Below are 25,872 nucleotides of genomic sequence, written 5' to 3' on the forward strand. Positions count from 1 at the left end.
CTGAGCTCCACTGCATACACACACATCACACACACACACCAAAAGTGTAACCCTATGACTCTGCGTGTTGAGTCACACATACACACAAACACCTAAAGCCTATGGTTAATAATTAACCGAATGAGAGTAGGGTACTTAAGAATGTGGATCGTGAAGCAACTTTCACAAGATTTTTAAATGTGTAAGGTGCTTGGTTCTACACACACACGTTCTGCTGACATGGGTGTATAGAAGTGTGTGGTACGAGCAAAATTTATTTTGCAGCAGATGCTTTTCTTGGAGAACCACAATAGCCAAAGGACATGAATTAAGATTTGTAATGGTTACATTCAGAACTTTGGGTTACAACTACAGACCAGAGCTTCTCTACTTACTGAACATCTCCGGGCTATGGCCACACCTCTACAGAGTCAGGTAGTAAAATTACAGGTACAACAGGTTTCGACAGCTCTATGACTGAGCTGCTGATTGAAAACAACATTCCTAAAGAGCAGAGATCTTTTACATGTAGGTGAGCAACTCAGTTAGCTGGATGAGATTGTTTACAAATTGACATTACAATAGGATTTTCTATAAAAAGACACAGTCAGACAGAGCTGGATGGAAGATCAAAGATAAAAAGAACCAGATTAGGAACTGAGTTTCAGATCTGGCTGCCGCCTCCTGTGTCATTTGTACCAGTTTCAGACAGCAGATCTGTGTATGACACGGGTCCACTCAACACACGTTGGACCTGCGTTGGACAAATTCATGAAACAACTGTGACCCTGCTGCTCGCTGTCAGCAAAGACTCCAGTTTCTGCTGGAACCCTATCCACAATCCTATCCACAAAGATATGAAGCAATTAGCAACTACTCACAACTTAAACATTTATGCATTTGTGGATCCATTTGTACACAATGAAAAGAGTTTTGCACATTTCTGTGATGCCTCCTGTCAGCTTGTGGGCAATGTGACAGTCGTAGCCTCCCTTCTATTTTTTTGCAGATTTTTGTCCGATTCATAACGCAGCTGATCTGTAGAAAAAATCCATGTCAAGTGAGCACTGGTCATTTGGTTGTGCGAAGTCCACAAACAAAGTGTATGATGAGTAGTGTTCTTTACAGAGCTTCTTCTCTTTGGAATATGCTCCTCATCAGACAGACCAAAAGTACATTTTCTTTGTCACTAAAACAAAATTTGATGAATCTCATATAGATGTAATTGTGGTTGTGGCTGCTTCTGAACTTTTGATTGTTTTTATTTTCTTTTTGTTGTGTATTAGTTACAATGTTGTTTTTGTTTTTATCGGGGGTTACTGTTGTTTATTGTTTAATTTGTTTGAGTTTTTGTTTTCTTTACTTTTTGTTTCATTGATACAATGTTTGTTGTTTTTGTGTGGACCCCGGGAAGACTAACCACTGCTTCATGGAAGTTAATGGGGATCCAATTGAATAAAGATTTACACTGTATTGTTTTATTTCTATCTTAACCCGCATCACTTTGTCGCTCTGAATGGGGTATTCAATTTTTTGTATATGTGTTTTGTTCTTAGCCATTCTAGTGGTGTGGCTCTATGGATGGCAATGTCAGTTGGAAGGTCCACCACTTGGTCCAGACTCAAATGTGTCGACAGCTATAAGACCTTGTTTCAACTGCCAGCCCAAATCCGTTTCCGGCATATCCAGATTGTATCCATTCACTCCCAAGGGGACACATAATAACGACATCAAATCCAGAGTGATGGTAGCCACGTAGTTCCAGACGCCTACATCATTACTGCACCAACTCATGCAGATAGGTTGGTGATGTCTGGACACACAAATCCGATCTGATCACTTGCAAATAAAAGTATGTACAGTCCGTCCTAATGGTTTGAACAAAGCCTTAGATGGATTGCCCTGGAATGTGGTGCAGATATCCATGATTCCAAGAAGATGAATCCTACTGACTTTGGTGCTCCCGTGACTTTTGGTGACCCCTGGCTTGCGCCACTAGCAAAGACTGGAGACTCTTAGTCTTGTTGAAAGATACAGGTTTAGTCAAATATTTGCCAAAATGAAGAGTTAACAGAACCATTCCAGTATACTCAAAACTGCCTGGATCTGCCAAGACGTACTGAGACCTGTGGGACCACACAAACATCACTTTAACCTCATTCAGACAGGATTAATAATAGAGGGTTAATATGCAATATGCAGTTAATAAGCCCCGGAGTGCAGAGGGGAGGGCTACTGACACTTGCGGTCAGTTTTTGAACCAATGTAGCTGTTGAAATTCTCGGAAATGCTCAGGTGACTGATTTGGCCATTGAAGAATATTCCATTTCTTTGCCTCGAGGAGCTCTTGGGTTGCTTTCAAAGCATGTTTCGGTTCATTGTCCATCTGTACTATGAAGTACATCTGTACTATGTCAGTTTTGCAGCATTTGGCCGAATCTGAGCAGATAGTATAGAACTATACACTTCAGAATTCATCCTGCTACTTCTATCAGCAGTCACATGATCAATAAACACCAGTGACCCAGTTCCATTGGCAGCCATACATGCCCATGCCATAACACTGCCTCCACCATGTTTGACACATCATGTGGTGGTTTTGGATCATGAGCCGTTCTTTTCCTTCTCTATACTCATCTCTTCCCATCATTTTGGTACATGTTCATCTTGGTTTCATGTGTCCAAAGAATCTTGTTCGAGAACTGGGCAGGTTTTTTTTTTTTATGTTTTCTGGCAAAGTCTAATCTTGCCTTTCTGTTTTTGAGGGTGACCAGATGTTTTCATCTTATGGTAAACCTTCTGTAGTTACATTCATGAAGGTGTCTTTTTTCTTGTAAATGTTAAGTAAAAAAAAAAAAAAAAAGGGAAGCTTGAATTGAATATAAGTTGTATCCTATTTTGGACTGGTTGTTTTTCTTTCAGCCATGACACTACAGCCGAAACAGAGATATGTTGCTGTATGTTATCCAAGCTATAAACATGGCTCCTATGTTGATCGAAACTTGTAAGTGGTTACATTCCCATTTCATTTGTGTTCAATGTAGACAAAAATATATCTCTATTGCATAGAGATAAATTATATATCCCAATTCATACTGTATTATCAGTGAGCGGGGTCTGCCTCGTCTCCCAGTCGTCTGTGGGTCATTTTGTACTCACACTTGTCATAAACTGAAGTTGTTTGACACGAATCACGAGACAGCTTTGAAGGAGGCATGCTGAGACAGGACTACAGAGAGTCTGAGTTCCACCTCTACGATGCCCTGAGGGAGCTCGTCCAATGAGAGAGAACATGAGGAGCACCCCTCAGAAAAAAACAACCTGCTTCAACTGGCTAGCATACACAGCATGTCTCAACTGCTCACGTCACATCCATTTATCTGTCATTATGTAATTTATAGTTACAGTTTGCCATCTGCCTGTATACTGCGAACAATATACATAAGCAATGACCAAAAGAAGTAAGACTCAACAAAATACCAAGAGCTGAATACAAGAAGCTTTTTCACTATGGGTTCTTTGTGCACTGTCATAAACCTTGTGCTGTAAATGCCTACAGTATGACCTCTGAGCTGCCTCTGAACAACCCTCATGACTCACTGATGTGTTACCGCCACTCCCTGTTAAGCTGACATGGCCTGCCCCGTGAAGGCAGCCTCATCTTATCTAACATCTTTAACATCTCCCAAGAAGCTCACTGCTGCAGCACAAACACCTGACATGTTGACATGTAGTGGAGGGATAAACCATATACACGTCACTGAGTTTACTGACTTTGTAGTAGTTTCTATATAGAGGCACACATACAGTAGATTATGGCATACTTTTTAAGAAAATAACTAAGGAGACAAAAGAATATAAAATTGAAAGAAGATGGGGGCAACACAGAGGGCTCTGAACTAGATAGTTCCATTTTTTACCTCGCAATTGTCACAGTAATAATTGCTTTAATTAGCTGAAAAGTCCAGTCAAAACAATATGCTGTGTTTTGGCATCTGAGAGGCCTTCAAATTCATGGATTCAAGGAGTTGAAATTCATGTTCCACCGGTACCTGAAGCAACACACCCCCACCACTGTGGTCCCTTGTGTTGTTTTAGTGCAGAGCTGTTTTAGGTCTGAACGCCTGTTCACATTTAAAAATGAAGATTCAAAGATTAGATTAAGTCCAAGAACATGAAATAAAACCTGGGAATAGAAAAGAAAAAACTTTGGAATGGCAATTCCAAGTGAAATTTGAGAATACGGAATTCACTGTACATTTACATGCCATTGAGTGTCATCATCATGACATTTCCAGTGAATAAAAGATTCACAATGCATTTGCAGTTTTTATCCATCAAGTATATTACTATAACATGAGTATGACCAACATGTCAGATGTAAGTTTTTTGCTGAGCCAGAGGATCCAGAGCTATGATAGGTTTGAAATTAAACAGTATCTGTTTTCTGGTGACCTGCTGCTCTCCAGCTACAACAACAAGCTGGAGAGCAACTTTAAGAGTGAACTTCATGACACAGAGAAGATGTTCAAAGTGTCAGACTCCTTCCTTCATTTCAGGAATTCTAGTGGTTTTATTCCCATGTTATTTCTATCTGCTTTTCCCCTGGTACCTGCAAAATAAGCCTGATGGCCCTGCACAGCTCTCACAGATTGAAGTAGGGTTAGCCAATGTGGGTTTTGTGATATTTTTGGATTGTTTTATGCCAGGGGACGATGGTTTATGCCAAGTTTTTTCTGGTCTGTGACTCTGTTTCAAGTCTGATAATTCTCATGACCCCAGCAAAAACATTTGTACTGTATTCTTCTTAAAAGAATGTAGGGCGCTCCAAAATAAGTATGGTAAAATACAGTATTTCAAACCAATACGTTGCTCTGTTAAACATATTGTGAATGAATTTTTAAATCAAAACCACCCAATCTTAAAGGGACCTGAGGACAGTCAGACCTGATCTGATCAGACCCGATGATAATTAGCCCTGATCCAAAATGCAGTCAACCTGAACAGACCCAAACAGAAAGAGAACACTGGCGGTGGCATGATACTCCATCAATCAACAATCAGCCTCAGTGAAACAGAGCTGCAGTGAGACGGCACAAGAAAGCAGAAAATAGAAGAGGAAAAAAGGAGCTAAGGCTGGGCTACCACCTCACTACTGCCGCCATACCACTACCCTAAATATTACAAAATGAATAATCCAAAAATGTAAGTATGACTACATAAATTGACCGTATAAAATCGAAAAAGTCACCACAACCTGTCAATCAGGCTCAGAGACAAAGTCAGAGTCAACACCTAAACAACCAGTTCTGTTAAACTGCACCACCAACTGAGATCGGGCCAAGTTCAACATCAAGTGAAAATATGCACAAAAGTCTTGGGCTTATTCAGTGTTGGACAGAATTTCACAATAGATTTATTGAATAGTGAAAGTGTCAGAACAATGGTTTGCCATACAAAAGTAAGAAACAACAACAAAAAAACGTCTAAAGACACAGTCCCCGATTTTGTTGTAGTGAATAACAGTGTCTCCAAATATTACAACTTCCAAAGTTATCAGAACTATATACATTGTGTCTGGTTTGAACATTGTGAAACTCACTTCAGACTTTTATTGAAACATACTGATTTGTATTGTAAATACGTTAAAATATCTGATTTTTTTTTTTTTTTAGAGTTTCAACAGTTCAACATTTTGGGAAAATATGCTTATTTGCTTTCTTTCTGTGGTTGAGATGAGAAGACTGGAAGCAGTTGAAAGAGCTGGCCTGACTCAATCAAAGCTTCAAAAATACACCTTCCCATTTTGTTGATGGCAGATGATTTTCACTGTGCCACCTTCTGCTGTGACCAGGCTGTAACCGTCACTCTCAGACTGACAGAATCACTGTTGACTCTAAAATCACTTCCCCAGACTAACTTTGGTTCAAAGGCCTTGTCATAGTGTTTTATATTTACCTTCTTTTATATTTTATGTCTTGTCTCTATTTTTATTTTTCTCCCTTATATTTATAGCTTTACTCTTTATGATGCATTTAGTCTTTTACCTCTTCTGCATTTGTGCTTTTGCGTTAGAAAGCACCTTTTTAACATAATTTCTAAAGTGTGAACACATGTATTTGATCATTGTTAACATTATTAATATTAATATTACACACTGTAGTTTATTAAAATATTTACTGACATGACTGGCACTCTGCATTCATACTGGACAGTAAACAGTACTGAATGTCCAGTCAGATCATTAGCCAACAAAAGCACCCTAACCCATGGCAAGCTGTCAAAGCCACACTGGATATATTTGCTCAGTCTGTCTCCACTGCAAGTGCGTGTGCCTGTGCCTGTGTGTGTGTGTGTGTGTGTGTGTGTGTGTGTGTGTGTGTGTGTGTGTGTGTGTGTGTGTGTGGACACACTGGGTACATGCACTGGACTTTGCACCAGAGCTTGCACTGGACATGCAAAGACAGAGAACGACAGAAAGGACTAAATGTTCTGAAAAGAGCAGAAAAGTGATAATGACAAACACTGACTGGAGTAAGAGGAGGGGCACCGAGAGAGGGAGGGATGAGAGAGAGAGCTGTCACTGTGTGTGTCTCACACTGATGCCGAAGGGGAAACAGGGCTAACTTTCCAACTTACATAAAACTTTACTCAGCAGATTCAGACTCAGCTAAGCTACATCACAGCATCTTTATTCAGCTCTGACAAACAGTCCTGTCAGGTGGCTTTGTGCTCTGTTTATCCCCTGCCGCCAGTGCCACTGATGTGATTCATCAGGATCTAAGGAAACACAGCCTTGATCTGTTTGTCAGGCAGAAATACAATTAATCCATTTTGGTCTTTGACTGTCATAACCTCCCATCAAAATATGTTTTATTACATAAAACACGCAGAGGTCCCACTCTGTCTTCTGACTACAAGCACGATGATGCTGTCTTTTAAGGATGTTATTGAATATGGAAACTGGGATGTGGTCCTGGCAGTGCTGGACACCTTGGACATCACAGATATGATGCTACTAAATTGGTTGTCTATGTCGAAATGGCTGTATACTCATGATCCGGTCACCCTCATCAGTCAAAAATGTTGTTGATGCTTGTTTAGTCGAGCAGCTCCATGTCAGTGTCTTTCAAAAGAATTTGACTTCGTTAGAGTTCTGAAAGCGGCAAAGAAAGTCCAAGATGTGACTGAAGAACAGCTCGAGTTTGATCTTGACACAATACTTGTGATATCCAAGTATTGGGTTTCCAAGTAATTGCAAGGGGATGGTTCTTGTGTATATTTTAGAAGACAAATTACAAATCAACATCGGCAGGATGGTGTACACAATATCAGCATCAAAAAGAAGAAACAGGATTAAAAATCTAATCAAACATCAAAACCAATACTAGTGGAAATCCTAATTCAAGGTTGCCCCCCGAACTGGAAAAAACCGTCAGCTCTACACTCTGATGAGACGCAGGAGACTCCGGTCCCCATGGGGCTCTTTAACAGTCATAAATAACATCATGTGACTAAGCCATGAAGCCAGTCAGCTTCTATCAATCACCCAGAATCAAACCAACACCCTTCACTAAGCCACAGCAATGCAACCAAGGAACAAGGTCTAACATCAGTAAATCCTTCCCCTTTTCAATAAGCAGTGGTTCTGTGAGGAACTGCTGTCTCTCAGGAAACCTACAGCCAACAACCTTTCGATACCACTGCTCTGGAGAATTTGTCACTCACTGAAAGGCTTCTCTATTTTCTGGTCCTTTATTGTTTAAATATTTGATCCTCTTGCTGCAGAGGACCTCAATAAAGGTTTCTTCTAAGATACGAGACTACAAAGAACCAACTTATGATTCTACATATAACCAATTTGTTTCCCAACAATTTCTGCCTTGCACACTGAAAGTCATATGCACTAATTTATGTTCTCCAGTACCCGAGCATGAAACACAATTACACATAGACCTCCCAGCACCGTTTGTCCCCTCAGCAGGATGTTACTGACCTTAAAGGCAAACCTGCGGGTGATGTTATCCGAAGGCTCCACTCCTCCGATCCGGAAACTGAGCAGCGGCAAGCTCCCTAACACTGAGTCCTCCTTCTCATCTGTGAAGAGGAAAAATGTGAAATTGTGAAAACATCTCAGGAAGAATCAGAGAAACACAATAACAACTACTGTGTGAGAGAAACAGCAATTACAGCCTGAGCCAGTTCATTCAACCTGCAAGATAAAAGACAGAGGAGGAGTCCAAACATGAGAGTGGAATCAGAGCTGCTCTCCTCCCGGTGTACTCTCTGCTCCCACGGTGACATCTCCTAGAATAGATATCCATTATGGTCTGAGGGTCCCTTTGATAAGCAACAGTAATGGCTCACATACACACACACACACACACCAGGATCCAGCAGTTATAGATAACAGTGCTGTAAAAGGGGCACACCGGTGCTGACTAAATAATGGAAGGAGGCATGAAAATTTCAGCAGTTAGAAAAAGGGATACACTGTATCTCTCCGGGACCACCTACCTCTTTTTTCCCCGAACGTAGCTCTGCACCAACGCTATCTCTGCTGCCGACTGAGTGTGTGTGTTTATGTGTGGGTGTGTGTGAGAGAGAGAAAAACGCGGGCAAGGGAGCAAGGAGAGAGAGAGAGAGAAAGAGAGAGAGAGAGATCTGAGGGAGGGGGAAGGGCTTGTGCAATCATGTTGCAGGAATCTTGGCCCCCGGCCAAATGTACCTGCTGCCTGTCTGTACCAATGAGACTTCAGCCACACACACACACACACACACACACACACACACACACACACACACACACACACACAAGCGCACACACACACACACACACAAATGCATACAGGGACAGCAGGTAAATAGACATACTTCTGCTGCTCTCACTTTCTGGTCTCCCACACACATTTGAATGATTTATCGATGTCTGTATTTATAGACTAAAACCATGAAAATGCATTCTGTTAGACCATCTGAACAGAACAACAACAGACAGTGCAACATACAGGAAGGAAAAAAATCCTTTTATAATGATGTCAGACACAGAAGGAAGACACTTCACATCTCGGATAAGCTGGAACTAGATGATTTGGGGTATTTTTACATGGGAAACAACCTACATTGTACCTTTTTATGTCAAAGTTGAGTATCTATCATTGCAGATGCTTTCAGTTTAATGTGTCCACATTTCATGACATGACAGTAATAGTAACACTTCATTTTACTGGCCGCATGAAGCCCTTATAAGCAGTATAAAAACAATTAATAGATGGTCTATAACAAAGTATTTGTTAACAAAGTTTTTTTTCTAAGGTTTTTCTTTAAGCCCAAGACACTCAACAGTATTTATTCATGTGTGCAATCATATAGCATTATCATATATAATTTATTAAGCATTTATACTGCCGATAAATGCAAAATGGGGTAAAGTACAGTTCTACCAAAATGATATTTAAAAAATCAACAACAGCATCTGTTTCAAGAAACAGTGTGCCTGTTACTCTCATTGATCCACGGATCTCACCTTCAGCAGTTGTAACAGGGGCCTTTCATTCAGTAAAAAGGAGTTTGACTGCAAACTGTTCACAGCCAGGTCGGAATTATCCCAAGTGAAATACCTGAATGCTTAGATACATTTAAAGGGAACTGAGAAAACTGTTTTTGCTCCATAATGTAGTTGAACTGACCATAGAAATAATTTATTGAAATGGACACTTGATCAGTTTAATTAATCTAATTGTTTTCACACTAGAAAATAAGCCATATGCAGTAAAATATTATTTAAGATTGTCATATCTTAAAATAAGGGAAAAAAATACAATTTGACTTTGACAGAAAACAAATGATTTTCAGGACGTTCTGGTGGCTTAAGAATTCAAGACAGTGATCATGTAATCACAAGTATAAGTGTGGTGACATTTTCTTTTCTCTCAGTCCCACCCAAACAGTCCCGCTGCCCAAAATACTCACTACAGCACCAAATTTGGATTAATCCACCACTGAAAATAGTCCCAGACAGATGCCCTATTTCCTCCTGTTTGAGTAATGATTGTTGTAATTTCCAAAAAGTTATGCACACCATCAACCATCCTGAATCCTGCACACTGCTCAAACTTGCATGAGGGTCATCAAATCTTAAATTTCCTTCAGTATCACAGTGATCCAGTGATAGTTCTCTGTAGATCCATGGCTTTACTGCAAACAGGAGCCAATCACAGCTGATTTGGTATATTTTTAATGGGGAAAATTTGTCAAATAAAGAATGAGAATACTAGTACCAACATGTAGCTGTCTTTAGGCTATAACAGCACACTTGATAAGCTTTTATGGGGTCTTGCTCTCCAGCTGTCTTTAATCTTTTTCTCTTGTAATATTGATTCTCGAATAGACCTATCCTATCCTGTTGGTGTTAGCATGTTTCCAGCCATCAGAGTAGCGAGCCTCCATTTTCACACAAAGTCAAATTTCACATTGAACTGATTACCAAAACAAAAAGTAAAAGGACAAACAGCTCTTCATGGCTCCAGACAGGAGGAGCAGCCAGTTCACAGAAAAACAGGAGGCCATTGTGGCTGTAATCACAACTGACCCAAAATGACACACAGGAATTCTGGGTGGGATTAAAATCACTGAACAGCGCAGGTAATGTTAAAATAAGACCACCATGTTGGTTACAAATGTTTTCCAAAGCTCTAACTTTAACAATGTGCTCCTGACATCATCACGCAAAATATTTCATTTAACTTCAGGTGTGTGTATTCACTCTAAGGCTCAAGGTCCTTATTTGTCAAGTGCACAACACCTAAATGCATGGCAGTCATTGCTGGTACTGAAAAGCTTGGACTTCAAGCTCTCCCAACAGTGCAAACATGTTTAAAATATCCATAAATCTATAGTACAATGATTTTCTTACAATCAAAATGTCAAACCTGTTATACATCTGCAGACCTTGGACACCCTGTCACAACCCCAAACACTGTAGCAACTACTCACTCAAGATCTAGCAACCTAGCATGCCTTAGTCAGTACAACTGACTAAGGCATTGCTGTTGTCTGCACTTAAAGTGACACAGTACCTCTGCCTCGTCATGAAGCGCATGCACATTTTTGGATTTTGGATACCAGACTTCAGTCTAGTCAAAGTGAAAAAATATCGGAAATATCAGATTTTTATTAAAACATCAATATATATTTGTCTAAAGACACACTCATACGAGCACAGGCTGTGCCTTGGAGGAGTCAGAGACAGCCCTGTAAAACACAACCCACACAACAAAAGTCCTGCGCTTTTTCTCCTCCCCTTGTGCCCATTTTTTGGCCTTTGGTCCTCGCTGGCATAGCAATCGCAGTGGTAAATTGCACTGTCACACATTCCTCCCTCCATCACTCCCTTCTTTTCCAAAACACAGCTGGGCCAGGCAGAGAGGAGGAGAGGCTGGAACAAAGCAGACGTGTTCAGAATAGAGAGAGAAGCCCCCAGCGCAGAAGGAATTAACGTCAAAATAAGAAAGAAACGAAAAGGAAAGAAAAGAAAAGAAAGAAGAGGAAAGAAAAGAAAAGAACAGGGACTTAAAGGCCATGTTTGTAATTACAAGTTTGTAAAAGTATTACAACCATAACATGGATTATTTGGTTACAGTAATTACAGAGGAAGACTAAAGGGACAAAGAACTGTGTATCAATTAGCAACAACGAAAAAGAAATGGTGCAGCGACTGTTTTGTTGACTCCTACACGCTTATCACATCATGTTTTCTGTCTACAACTTGTGGGACTATCCCAGCTTTATTGTTCGAATCCTGCACAAGGTCATTCAAAGCTGCCAACAGCTGAGAGGCAGAGGACAAAGATGAGTGACAACAGGTCTCTGAGACATGAGCCACACAGTACTGGAGAGTGAGGACAAGAAAAAGGCCCCTGCAGTCATCACAAAGGCTGGAATACCACTGAATTTTCTCAGCGAGGGAAATACATGACACATGGATTTGGATACACAGTTGATGAGAGTAATGGAACTGATACCTTTTCTCTTAAATTGTAACATTTTTGATAAAGACATGAGTAAACTCACGTAACGGCTTGATTTTAATAACCTCTCCTATTTATCAAACACACTGCCTAATGAGATCATTAAGTACATTGCATTCACTAAAAGAAAAAAAGTGTTATCTCACAGTTACAAGAAGACAAAGATCTCTTAAAAAAATCCATAATGATGAGACCTGCATCTCATAATTACGGGAAAAGATCTCTTATGAGGTCTTTTAATTTTTTTAGTCATGAGATAAACTTATTTTCACTTTATATTATGGAATCTTAAAATAATGAGTTATCTTCTGGTAATCCATCTGTCATTATGAAATAAGGACCTTGTACGTACAATGTAAGATGTCGTCATTACAAGAATATTATTTATTTATGTCAGAATTGAGAAATTATCAGATAAGATCTTTTTTTCATAATTAGGAGCTATTTCGTCATAATTTTATTATTTAGTGTTTTTAACAGAATCTTATAATTATAAGATGTTGAGATGATGTGATTTTGTATTTCTCATATCTCACATTATTGAATAAAGAGCTTGTAATTACAAGATATGGAACTGGTACTTAAAAGCTACAGATATCACAATTATGAAATAGGGAGCCTAATTTGATTTCTTTGGTGAAGGCAATGCACTTGTGAACATAATAACAAGCCACAAATAATTACACTTATCACAACTTTCTCCATTCATGGGGCTTCAAGGGACCATACAGATGCTTTTAGCTGTGGCTTATGATGGGTCTTTGGATTGTGCACATTTTACACCACTGTCACAATGAATGTTAAATGATTAACTGATGATCGCTAAATGTTGACTTAGTTACAGGGTTTGATAAATTACTCCTGGGATCATGTATAAAATTCAATACCAAATGTAGGCGCAGCTATACCTTCATCTGCTTCACTTCAATCAAAAATTGAATAGCAAATGATTCAGTTCACGTATATTTACAGTATATACTAATTTGCTCAGGCTTATATGTTTTCGAGGAAATTCCAGCCAGGTTATTTTTTTGTTAACCCAATGTTTAATGGATGTTTTTCTATAATGAATGTATATATGGACACTTGCTTAATCATCCATTCACCAACTCAAATCAATGTCAACCTAGGAATCAGTGAGAGTAAAAACAGTGAAAAGAAGTGAAAGTGAATTCACAGAGGGCATTTTTGAAGGCATTTAAAGATTCAGATTGATGGCTAATTTTATCAAATGCAGGCAGACCGCTCAAAATGTAGGGGCTGTGACAACAAAAGGGAAATCTTTTTTATGAGATAAATACAGATTTGGGAACTGAAGGAGAAGCTTTCTGCAGAACTAAGAGGGAATTCTAGGTTGTAAAAGTTAGGACTGAAATGTATGCTGGAGAATAATTTTTAACAACTTTATATGACATGAGTGCTGGCAACCGTTAAAAGCCTGGCTGCTGCATTTTGGACCAAATATAATCAGTAGAAAATGAAAAGTGCAAAAAGAGAGAGCTGCTATTCAGATGATGCAAAGGCATGAATTACCTGCTTTAGTATAGGAAGGATTCGTTTCTGGAGATATTACAAGACAGTCTTGGACAACGCACTTCACATGACAGTCGAAATATCATGAGTTGTTCTCCATTACATTGCCAACATCTCTTCCTCCTGTCTATTCTTATAACACTTTCTCTGTGTTGATTTTTGGTTGCTTATCTCACCTGTTGTTAGGGAAATAGATTTTTGGCAGAAGAGGTAATTAAGTCCTTAAGATTCCTTTATAGTGTTTTAGTTTCTGAGTTCACCAGTGAGTAGGTGAATAGGACCGCAGCCAGCGTCACTATGGAGATGTACACTCCTGAAAAGAGAGCTACTGTCGCGAGAGCCCAGCCAGGCTGCAGCCCAAAGTTAGCTCAGTGACCCATTAATGTGCATGTGAGAAATGCCTCTGATGAGTGTTTGCACATTCACACATCTTCACACATGCACACACACAGAAAGACTGCATTCTTTATACGAATACTCGGTATGGTTGAAAGATGAACAACTGCAAAATTGTTTGAGCTTTGGTCGTTTATATAGAAGAAATTGCAACATAATATAAAGTTGTTTACACAGAACTATATAATTAGTGCGAAGACTGGCAGTGATCTAAATAGCGGGATGAAGTAGTGAAATCATTCATAAATATTCTCACATCAACAGCACATGTGAATGGTATCCTGTCAGTACTTTGCAGGAGTAGACTGGCAACAGTACATTTAAACACCATTATTTGAAGTAAATATAATTATAAACTATTAATCATACACAGCATAACCCTTGCTGATGAAATAAAGCAGTGCTAAAAGGTTTTGGCCTTCACAGGAAGATGACTGGACTACTCAAGGCTCAGTGTGTCACAGCCAGCTTGTCCTAGTCTCACATAGCCACAGTGCTGTGTCAGCACTGGAGAATGGTTTGGCTGCACCTATTACCATTCTACTATAGGGGAAAAAACACTCTGGCTTGTTTTTGTATTGCTTGAAACCAATCACAGTCATCTTGGGCGGTGCTAAGCCCAGGATGCAGCAATGGTGCTCCTGCAAAATAGTGTTGGGGGATAACTCATTTTGGTGGCACATTTGCACGTGGGGAGGCGATCTCTGTCATAAAAACAGCTAATTCCCCGCAAAGAAAACACCACAAAAAACAGTTAAAGACGTGGTATGTCAACTCTCTGATTGCAAGATCCAAATCTTTGTCAAAGCTTGCCATTTTCAGAGCGTAGGCTGCTATCTCACAGGTTGTTGTTGTTTCCCGTAGCGAAAGGGATTTTGAAAATGGTAACAGCAGAGGGGGAGGAGAATGTTGTATGACACACACAGGGTTATATGGCAGGGTTATACCAACCAGGGCCACAAGTGACATAGGCGGTCTCCTAGGGCGCGGAACGTAAGGGGAGGCTGCAAGAGCGGAAAAGGCCACTAACATAATTTTATTTATCATGGTTACAGAAACAACGTTATCAATAAAAACAGCCTTTTAATTACGATAGTAAACATGAACTGTCAGTCACAACTTGACAACATGATGCATAAACACATCTGCTCCCCACAGTTTTTCATCTGCCCTGTAGCAGATGTGTTGGTTGTGAAGGAGTCGGCTCTATGAGACGGCTCCTTTATGTGAATGATGGGAGCTGGCTCCCATCTGAGAGACAATTTTTTTTTTTTTTTTTTAACTTGGTTCAAGACACAATAATAGGATGATCTTTTCACCACACTGCTCAGCCATGGGCACTCCATGCACTGACTGAATGTTTTGTTGATGTGCATGCTGTGCCACTAATCAAGTGTGATGAAAGACATAAATAATGGTATTCTGGAAATTATAATGTTTAGTATAATTACATTGAACAATTTCAGTGATATATGTGCACACATACCAATCTTGGGTCAAAACATTGCTAAATTTGGCTGAATTTTAAAAGCCAGACATGTTACTAAATGAAGAGCAATTTGGAAGCCGAAAGAGTCAGCTCTTCTTGATGAGCTGAGCCAAATGATGTGGCTCACTAAAAAGAACCGGACTTCCCATCAATACTGCCCTGCACTGCACTTGTACAGTGTGCACTGTGCACTGAACGTGGGGGATGATGGGAACCATTAGATGCACAATTGTGCCTCACTCAGCCCAAATCCGGGATGTAACGCTGACTGTCTGATGTCAAATGCTAGACTGGATCAGATGCAGGGATACTCATTATTTCATACTGAAAAGGTCCAAGCTTTCAGGTGCAAAAGGATGAAAACGGGGAAAAGAGGAGGAAAAGAAAAGCCCAATATAGCGGTATGTCGTCTTATGTTAACATTAAAATGCCATTTGTGTGTAGACAGTTGAAATTAGAGGGGGGTTTGGTGGGGTCTGACCCCTCAAATTAAGACTTGGACCACACCAAAAGAGGTAAAAAAAAGTTTCTTAACCTTGACGTCAGTTGAACCTCATAAAAGTCTATTCTCCCATGCGCTGTGCAAGCCAATGAAGACACTGTCACTTAATGTAAGTTGCTAGCTATCTAGCTTGTTTAATAAACTTTACTTTCGTACGTTCAGAGTTTCTGAATTAGACTGTGTCAAGTGTCTATGGATGAAAGCTAATGCAAGCTAGTTTCTAATTTTGTCCTTAAGTTACAGTTAGCTAGCTAGAACTAACGTTTGCCTTACCTTACATTAGCTAAGTAATTTTCAATGTTGGCTTGACATTTCATTACCAATGTAAAATGTCATATATTATCTAATGTTAGCTAACACTGGTGCTCAGTCTGGAACAGTGAGACAATGGAGGACTAATTGTTGTACAGACACATTTTGACGTCAATATAAACTTTATTATTTCATTTTAATAGTCTTTTGTGTGGCTATGGTGGTTTGGTCTTCTGCCTTTTTGATGTGAGCTTTTATAATAATCACCTCCTTTGTTTTCACTCAGGAATTCAGGGGTTTTACCTGGTTGGGTAATTGAACAATATTAAAATCCATGTGTGCTGAAGGCTGATTAATTTTATTAGTTCAAATGTTTCATTCACAGAGTCAACATGAGTAAGAGGAGAGGAGATATCCTATTAGGTTTTTTTTGTGCTAAAAAAGAGAGAGTTGAAACTTGTAAGAATTAGGTCTTAGAAATGACAATGCAGCCTGTAGTCTCTGTGGTTGTCATGCAGGTTTAATACTGAGCAGGATAGTTTGGGTGATGGTGTAAGGAAGCAGGGGGAGGTTAGAATGACAGTCAGCAGACAGGACGTGGTCAGGGGACGGTGACCAGGCAGAGCCTAATAGCAAAGAGATGAGTTAAAAAGGAGACTGCACTTAAAGATGTGTGTCATCATATTCATCATCATATCAATCCATATTCTCCAGGATCTTCTCCATAGGAGCCATATGTTTCTACTGCTAAATTAATGGAAGACAGGAATCAAACAAGCTTAGACTTTTGAGCCTACAGCTTGAGTCTTATCTATTCTTTTTGGTATTGGGACCAGTACAGGATCTACAATGTGGGATGTTGAATGAGATGATGTGGAATGTTGATTTATTTATTTTTTTATTATACTATTCTCAAAGTCAGAAAACAGCTGACAGATTTAGATTATTGGGTGGTTTAATTCTTTAATCTTAGAGGATGTATGGTAGTAACACATGTTTATAGTGTCTTTGGTTCTTGTACAGCATTGTGTGGGTCTGTGTTTGATGGTCTAATCAAACACAAACCCACCTGATGGTCTGCTGTTGCTAGCAGGTATTCTGTAGAATACTTTTTTGGTGACTCCTGAAAACAAACGTTTTTGGCTGGTGTAATGGATTTGAATTATCATCATTTACAGACAGCAGACATTAAACACACACTAGACTCAGATACAGATTGAAAGATATGAATCTGAATGGCAAGACTTATGTATGTAAAAGTACATAAGTAGTATCTGCAAAATGTAGTTAAAGCATCAAAGTTAAAGTACTGGTTTGGTTCCTCTGACTGATATATTATTATATTTGTCATCATTAGTTGATTAGTACTGAAGCATCAGTGTGTAGCAGCATGTTACTGTTGTAGATTCTGGAGGTAGAGCTACATTCGACTACTTTATATACAGTTTTAGAGACAAGTTCACCAGATAAATCTGAGGTGTCATCAGATGCAAATGGTTTCCCATTTGCAAAGAATTAAAAACAAAGCTCTGATACGCAAATCTGTTTTCATTATTTTGGGCTTTTTTCTAATGTTTGATTTTTTGCTGAGATATTGGATCATTTGAACATTTATGCATATGAAGCCATGTGAGAAGTTTAGAGGGGAAAAAATCACTGTTTTGTGGAGCTGTTAACAACTCATAGACATCTGAAATGTGACCCTGACTACACACTGCTTTTTATAAGATTTCAGAAGCCAAAAAGATTGAAAACCACTGGTTTAATCTTTGACAATTTGTTTTATTTAAAAGTGTGTTGTATCATTCATTGTGTAATATCTTCATCTTAGAAGTAACTAGTAATTAAAGTTGTCAAATAAATGTAGTGGAGTAGAAACTACAATATTTCCCGCTGAAATGTAGTGGAGTTTCCACTACACTATAATGAAGCATGAAATGGAAATAATCAAGTAATGTAAAGGTATCTAACAATTGCACATAAGGGCAGTACCAGTGCCTCCTTCTGGGGCACCAAGTCACAATCTCACCCAGGACACCAAAATGGCTAGAGTCAGCCCTGATACCCACAGTCTACATCCAGTTATTCTAACTTGTGACTGACAGCCGAAATGCACGGGGGGAACAGAACTTTCAAAAATAAAAATAAACAAACAAGGCCCACCGAACAGGCAGGGGATGATGTAATGCAACTTGTGTTGAGCTGTTGGTGGTGATCTGGCTATGCACAGTCAGTGGGCTTTGGTAGTTGTGTAGTTAAATCCTGGTTTAATTTTTTTTTTTTTTTTTTAGGAAAGTTTTGAAAAGCTTTTAAAAGTGAGCAGTCAGCAAAGGTTGACACCACAGGGTGAAATACATACATTCTCAGCCATCTGATAGAGATCTGATAGATCTGATTAAACAGTGTAAAGCCTTTAACAGCATTACAAAGAATGAGAGTAACCTATTGAAAGCAACCAACATGGCTGACTAATGTTTGTTCTTGATTTTATTGTTAGTTTCATTTCATTTATCAACACTGAGAACAAAATGAGTCACATTGTCTGGCTGTTATGTCAACAATATAGTCGCAGTGAGTGATATGGCATCATGTTGAAACTATGCAAATTATGTATTTCTACTGTAACTACCAATTTTGAAATAATGCATGAACTGACTTTACACATCATCAGTATGCTATTTGTTTTTGTTGTTACCGAGGCTCCGTACCAACTGAACCAGATCAACAAGTTACAACAACCCTCTTGTTGGTAACACATTACGAATCATATCAACTGAAAGTCACTGAAGCAGATAGACTGGAGAGTAGAATGAAGCACAAACCTTTGTAGTAGAAGAGACATCTGTCAGTGAGGACAAACCACCTCTTGTTCCACTGCTTCACTCCACTGCTGGCCTGGAGGAACAAATATCACACACTCATTCATCAACATCAGAAACAACACCATCCTTTTTGTTTTTGTCACCTTTATTCTTATTAATAAATCCCATAAAAAGTCAAAAACCAACAATGAATTGATGTGTTAAGTGTTGACTCTAGCCACAGCCTGATACGTCTTCTGCCTCCAGGCCATAAGACTCTATTTAAACACATAAAAGTGTCTGCAGTGGGAGATATATTCCTGCATTAATTTGAACATGGCCACTGCAGAGGGATGAATTGTTGGTTTGAGTTTCTTCAAGAGATTTCTTTTTTAACCTTTAATAACAAAAGGCCAGAACTGCTGGTAAGAGAAATGATGCAAATTTGGACTGATGTTAAAATAGAGTGCAATTTCACCACCCTACCCTCCACACTTTTAGTATTTGCCATGCAGTACGAAGGTCACCCTACTTCTTGTTTCAGTACTGAACACTGGCATTGGATGTAATTGTTCTTGACAGACAAATTGCACAGAAAATATATGGCTTGTACAAACAATGGGGATGTAATTTTGAAGAGGGTTTTGAGTTTTGACATTCGAGTAGATGGGTTTTGATGTGATCTCTTTGTTTAAACAGAGTGTCTGGTTTTATTTGTATGTATTTTTTTACAAGTCATTTGCTTGAAAAGGTGCAAACTGACTACTGTATTACTAATCTGGTTGATCGTTCATGGAATATGAGTTGTAGTCCCTAGTATGGATCAATCTTCAAAAACACTGGATCTTACAATTCCCATCCCTTCTGTAAAATCAGTTTAGTTCTCCTGCATTACTGAGAGCAGAGAGAAAAGGTACTACCTGCTTGTACAGCCATCCCTGTTTGGTGACCTCTGCTTTGGGATTCCTGCGCATAGAGTTGGAGCGCTTCCCAAATGTAGCCGCCTTTCTGGGAGTACGAGACATCTGCAGGTCAGAAGAGATATGGAAGAAGAGGAGGGTTTATATATTGTTATGTATTTATTAAATAACATTTATCAATTATGCTCTTTAGGGTGTGTTCACCAGTTGGTTATGAACAAGTGAGTCAAGTCATCTCTATAGATGAAGCCAATACCATTTGATTTGAGAATTCATTAACTACAACCTGGGACTGGATCTCAGTAGTCAAAAATAATAAAGTAATGTATTCTTTTCCTTTCATAGGGGGTCGTATGACATGAGAGATATGAGGGACATGGGGTCAAAAAAGATGTGGAGGAGAACTTATTTACTAAGCTAAAACCCTCTAAGTGAGTGTGATCACAGTACTTCCTGTGGGCTGATGTAATTATAGGCTCTGTTTCACACCCCGAGTACTGTTTATTTAGTGACCATGAATATATAATATAATATTAATATCATATATTAATATATTCATATAATAATCAATATTTCAGGCCTAAGCCTTTTTTTTGTTTGTTTCACATTTCTGGAATTATACTTTGGTGCACAATTTTAAGTTTTGCATCAAACCTTAAAAAAAAATCTCTGAAATCACCGTTAAAGAGTGTGTTTGTGTCTGTGAACGTTCTCGCACTTCTATCTTTATGAGGACACAGTCGATGAGTGTCCTCACAAAGACAGAGGTACTAGTATATCTGTGCGTGTGAGAGTGTGTGGGTGTGTCCGTGCTCACCCGGGTGTAAGGCTGGGCTTCTGGAGACAGGTCTGACACCATATTGGCTCTTTTGTAGTGAGTGATCTTCTCAGCAGCAGTGTTCACCTTCCCATTCATATCCAAATCACAGCCCCTGGACAGAACAGCAAAGGCTCTCCTATCAGTGGATCAGTGCATTGGTACTTCCAGCCCTTATTGTCTAGTAGGCTGCCAAGAGAACTGTCCCATAATTACCATGCAAAATGACAAATGGTACAAATCTGACTGATATGTCCCAGTCTAATCTGCTCCAGCCGATGACATTGTAGACTTTTCTAAGGAGACCTTCACTAGAGAAAAGACCCATGTTTACATTTACCTGACAAGGACCTCTAGTGGTCATGTGAATAATGACTCTAGGCTGCCAGAAGCAAAGCTGGCAGGACTGTGATATTGTTAGAACATATGACTTTGATGCCAGAGACTGCTGTTCAAATCCTCTTATAAAGTAGCATATCCGGGATACTGTTACACTGCCTTTCACCCATGATGTGTCACTCTTGAACAGGGCTTTCTCAAATGGCATGTGACCCCATAAATAAGTCAGTAAACTAATGACATGCTCCTTGGCTTTTCAAGTAACACTAGGTTAGCTTTACCACTGTAGGCAGTAAGCTCGTTAGCCACGCATGCTAACATTAGCTGCATAAATTAGAACAGAAAAACATACAGTTAAATCCATTCCTTACAATTCTGCTCTTGTGTTTTGGGTTTTGCTAAAACCATATAAAACTCCAGACTGGTAAGTATAGCTCTAACTAGACCCCCATGAACACAGCTTCAGCATGTTGACAAATCCAAAGACTGACAGACCTGCAATACCTAGCAACAGGTGCTAAACTTTGATTGGACAATCTCTGTTTTCAAGGGGCTTCAGTGAATGATCTTAAATTCATAAAATGTAGGCTAAGCAAGCACGGACTAGAACTATATTTTAACTAACACCACTAAGATACTATGTTTTTTCTTTGTTTTGTTTTGTTTTTTGTCCTGTGGGGACCGGTGACACTACTTATTGATTATGTGGATTTATGGTCTGATCTCTATAAAGTCCAACTTCAGGGAGCCCCATACTGATCTACTGACCAGTGGGGGGATTAATGCATATGCTGCATCTCATTTCCACACTCTCTCTTAACACTTGAAATGAAACTCTGTTCTTCCCTCAATCTTTCCTCTTAGTCCCTCAGTGTGCTCTTCTCCTACAGTCTGTAGTGATAAAATTGGCCAGAGATGTTGGAGCCAGCACTATGTCTTATCACACTGATGTGATTATCTCACTGATGCCTAACCATTCATTGAAAGCACAATTCATAGGTTGTCTTTAACAAAATACCATTTTTCTAGACATTTTTGCATATTCCTAAAACTTCAGCGGAGCTTGCTGATGTATACATGATGTGTTCTACAAATTTGACCTGTTTGACCTGTTTTGTCTTTTTTTCAGTTCATGAAATAAAAAGGAGCAGTGCATCAGTCTTGAAGAAAGTCTCATTTTTAATGTCTGTATGCTGCAGGGGTTCTGAAAAAGACAAAGCTGAAAACAGATATTGTAAAAGCAGTCCTGTATGCATGTACAGGCAGTACCATCTACAGCATCCAACAGTATCCACTGTATCCAGCTGCTTACCATCTGATAGCTGAAGACTTGTTACCATTAGTGAACTTTCTTTCTCTCTCTATAAAGTATATTACTGCTGGTAAGTTCTGCTGATACTGTAGGTTACTTACTGCAGATAAGAGTGTATTGGTGTAGGCTCTTCCAGCTGGATCGGGCTCAGTGCTTGTCCAGCTGGTCCACTGTGGTCATGATGACTGAAAACAGACAGATGAAGGACAAAGAGGGCATAGATCAACACAAGATGTTGAAGAGGACTTCATAGGATGTCAGTAAAATCTCTTCATTGTTCATTGGGATTATCAACAAGGATAAAGAAAATTACAGTGTATTACAATTTGGGTCCTAACTTTCCAGTTCCATCCATCATTTCTGTCAGTTAGGACAGGAATGATGGGCATGCTTTTTGCCCTGTCAATCTCCCTTTAGTGATGTCACCAGACCTCACTGAATAGAACCTTGATATCAGCAATTAACTTGAAGAATACAATGTTCCTGTGGTAGATATGAATGATAGACAAAACTACAAAAACAATACAAAGATTTGAATAAGCCAGAATTATCTCTTCATAGCATACAAAAAGGAGATTTTCAAACTGTATGAATGTCACATTTGTCAGTGACTCCTCTCAGATTTGCTTGTGTGGACCTGTATATGTGTGAGTGAGTGTTGGTTGGGGGGAGGGTATATAGCCACATTATTGATTTGGGTACCTTAAGCAGAAACCTGTGATGCATTTTTTTTATAGTGGCAGTGAAAAATCCACATTCTTCCTCTCTGCAATACTTCTTTATGATTCATTTCCACATTTTATTCATTACAGAATGCTACAAACATCATCATCCAAACAGTACACATTGTCATTGTCAAATGACGAGAAAAGTATTCCAGAGTTGTCCTGCAGAACCTTTCTTTTTTAATTGTTGAAGTGATTGTGACAAGTAAAACATGACATACTCAGGTAGCAGCAGCAGTAACAAGCAATGGGACCATCACACACTCAGCTGATGCAACAACTGATCAGAACACAGCAGCACTGCAGCAGTCTCCCTCCATCAGCTCACAGTCCTTGCTTGATTTACTTTACAGCACTCAGAATCCTCAGCTCGTTCAGGGCTTCAGACTCACACGCTGCTGCATTGGACGCTAGGGCTCCCTGAATTTGTGTGTGTGTGTGTGTGTGTGTGTGTGTGTGTGTGTGTGTGTGTGTGTGTGTGTGTGTGTGTGTGTGTGTGTGTGTGTGTTTGTGTGTGAGTGGATGTGCGTTTTTCTTTTGGCATCTGGCCCAGTTTCTGGATGGGATATCTGTGTGGCCTCCTCACACATATACTGTACAGTTTCAATCTCTGTTTCTCTATCACACACACACACACACACACACACACACACACACACACACACACACACACACACACACATACACGTCTACATAGCTGTGCTGTGTGTTCATTAGAAAACAGACTGACTCAAAACTACCAAACAAAACAAGTATTGAGTTTATTCTGATGTGTGAAGTCTCTTGGATTTTGAAAAGAGGCCTTGTGTTTACTGCTGGGGAAAATATGGTTTCTAACTGATTTGAACTGAATCATCACTGAATCTCTGTAATGTAATCACAACTGAATTAACACTCTGTGTGTGTTAAATCCAACCCAGAAATTATGCTCATATACAACTAATTTGCATTTGCAAATATGTATTGCAGGAACAATGCCCCCCAGACTATGTTTTTTATCAATATAATGAGGCAATGGATCTGTAAACTATTCACTGCCACTGTATTTCATCACTTTTCTGACAATAGCCGTTCAAACTTCCTTATTTGCAAAAGATGTTGCCAGCAAATGTCCTGGCAACCAGCCAGCATTTCCTTCCAAACTCTACTTGGTAAAGATAATCGTGGTGAAGTAGTAAAGGCAGTTTGTTAGGGACTGGGTTGGTTACTGCATTGTTATGGTACAGTCTTAGGAGCCTGCTTTGCAAGTAACTGATTGTGGATGTGTATATCCTGGTTATGCACCACAGGTGTATGTGTGTGTGTATGTTTGTCTATGAGTGTGAGACACAGTCTGGCAGGGTGGTGCCTCCCTGCTCAGGGATAACCTACAAACCTATAAAGAGGCAGCTGCTGTATAAACAATAAAAATCAGGCAGCAGAGTCCTAAGGATCTAAGTCAGCACACACAACCACAACTCTGCCAGATGTTAGAAATGAACAGGGCAGCTGTAGTTAGTTCCCTGCTCGGAATGATGAAACATCAGCATCACCTTTTTAAACTGGGCTATGCAGAGGACACCTCAGAAAAAGTGTTAACAAGAATACCAATCATTTTCATATTAGTGCATCTAATACTCTAAATACTACTCTAATACTCTAAAAAGTGGAACAGTCTTACAGTGCACGGTACAGCCAATACCAACAACCCCATGAGAAAGTCTGTTATGTGATAAATAACGATTAAAACGGAGGAAGAATTTCAATAGTGATATGTGGGAAACGTCACAGTTACAGAGACCAAATAGTCTTTTAACATTGAGATATGGATTGTGAGTAGGGAGAGTAGGCTTAAATTGAAATTGAAGTTTAAAAGATTGCAATTTTCAGATCACAAGTGCCACAATGTTAGTTATTATTTACACAATTAATGGATCAATGGTGACTAACCAAGCTGTAGGTGATGAAAGTGTAAGTCTGTGACCAGTGACCAATGACCAATGTCGCCAACAGCTGCGGTTGATTAATGTCAATTCTATGCATTGGATAGAAAGCAGAAAGAAACCCTGGGCTGTTGTCTGGTAATATCCCAGATAGCCAACGTTTTTTGTTCAACACTTTCTATATGTTACATATTTTCGTGTAACATATACATGTTGTACAATTTCATGTTTTCCACATCAAATTTCTAACATTTAATCAATATTGCCTCGGTATGCCTACTGCCGACTTTCCCGCCAAAATGAGGACTGGAGAACAACCATTTTAGACAGGTTGGAGTACATCTATTTTAAACAAAGCACTTCTCCTCTGTGCAGCATGTTGGGTTTTTGTTTATATGTAACGCAGAAAACAATGGAAAGTTGCGTTTGGTGGGATATACTGTAGCAAATGGGACAGTCCAGAGTCAAAATTCTATTTAGTTGCTCCAACTGCTCCTGCTGCCCAACATTCTGATCGTCTCTCACCATCCTGTGGAAGGAGGTAGTTTTAGTCTTTTAACGAAAGAAAATGCTGGGTCCATTCAATAGGCTGGTTTGCTCCCTTGAAAAACGGCATGTAAATGGACCAGAACTTTCAAGCTGTTTAGCAGTGTCCTGGTAGGTAGATTTTATTTTCTAGCAAACATCTGAACCACTGCTATTATTTGCAATACGCAATAAATGAAAAATGAACTGGTAATTTGGCTATATTTGCTGCTACAAAATTATGCTAGCTGGCATTAGGATAATGTTAAACATTAGCATCTCTGATATTAAAATAGGGTCTCATTTTGACTCTCATTCACTCTAGCAAATA

At 39.3% G+C, this 25,872-nt stretch overlaps 1 protein-coding gene across 10 annotated transcripts in view; it reads right to left on the bottom strand.

Moving 5' to 3' along the window:
- plekha6 (pleckstrin homology domain containing, family A member 6) overlaps positions 1-25,872 on the bottom strand; it is a 94,636-nt gene that overhangs the window by 39,564 nt on the left and 29,200 nt on the right. For 8 of the 10 annotated variants that reach the window (XR_005709808.1, XM_040159206.1, XM_040159200.1 and 5 more), the window contains exons 2-6: positions 22,471-22,554; positions 20,719-20,833; positions 19,902-20,006; positions 19,003-19,075; positions 7,976-8,076 (exon numbers count right to left, since the gene is read on the bottom strand). Coding sequence is in view for 8 of the 10 variants with exons in the window: in XM_040159206.1 (XP_040015140.1) it covers positions 7,976-8,076; positions 19,003-19,075; positions 19,902-20,006; positions 20,719-20,817 (378 nt within the window). In the remaining 2 variants the exon portion in view is untranslated. Of the gene's footprint in view, positions 1-7,975; positions 8,077-8,191; positions 8,311-8,496; positions 8,576-19,002; positions 19,076-19,901; positions 20,007-20,718; positions 20,834-22,470; positions 22,555-25,872 lie in introns of those variants that run through there. The other 2 variants (XM_040159207.1, XM_040159203.1) reach the window with 2 other exon arrangements.

Source organism: Xiphias gladius, chromosome 21, assembly GCF_016859285.1.
Source record: "Xiphias gladius isolate SHS-SW01 ecotype Sanya breed wild chromosome 21, ASM1685928v1, whole genome shotgun sequence".
Taxonomy (NCBI): domain Eukaryota; kingdom Metazoa; phylum Chordata; class Actinopteri; order Istiophoriformes; family Xiphiidae; genus Xiphias; species Xiphias gladius.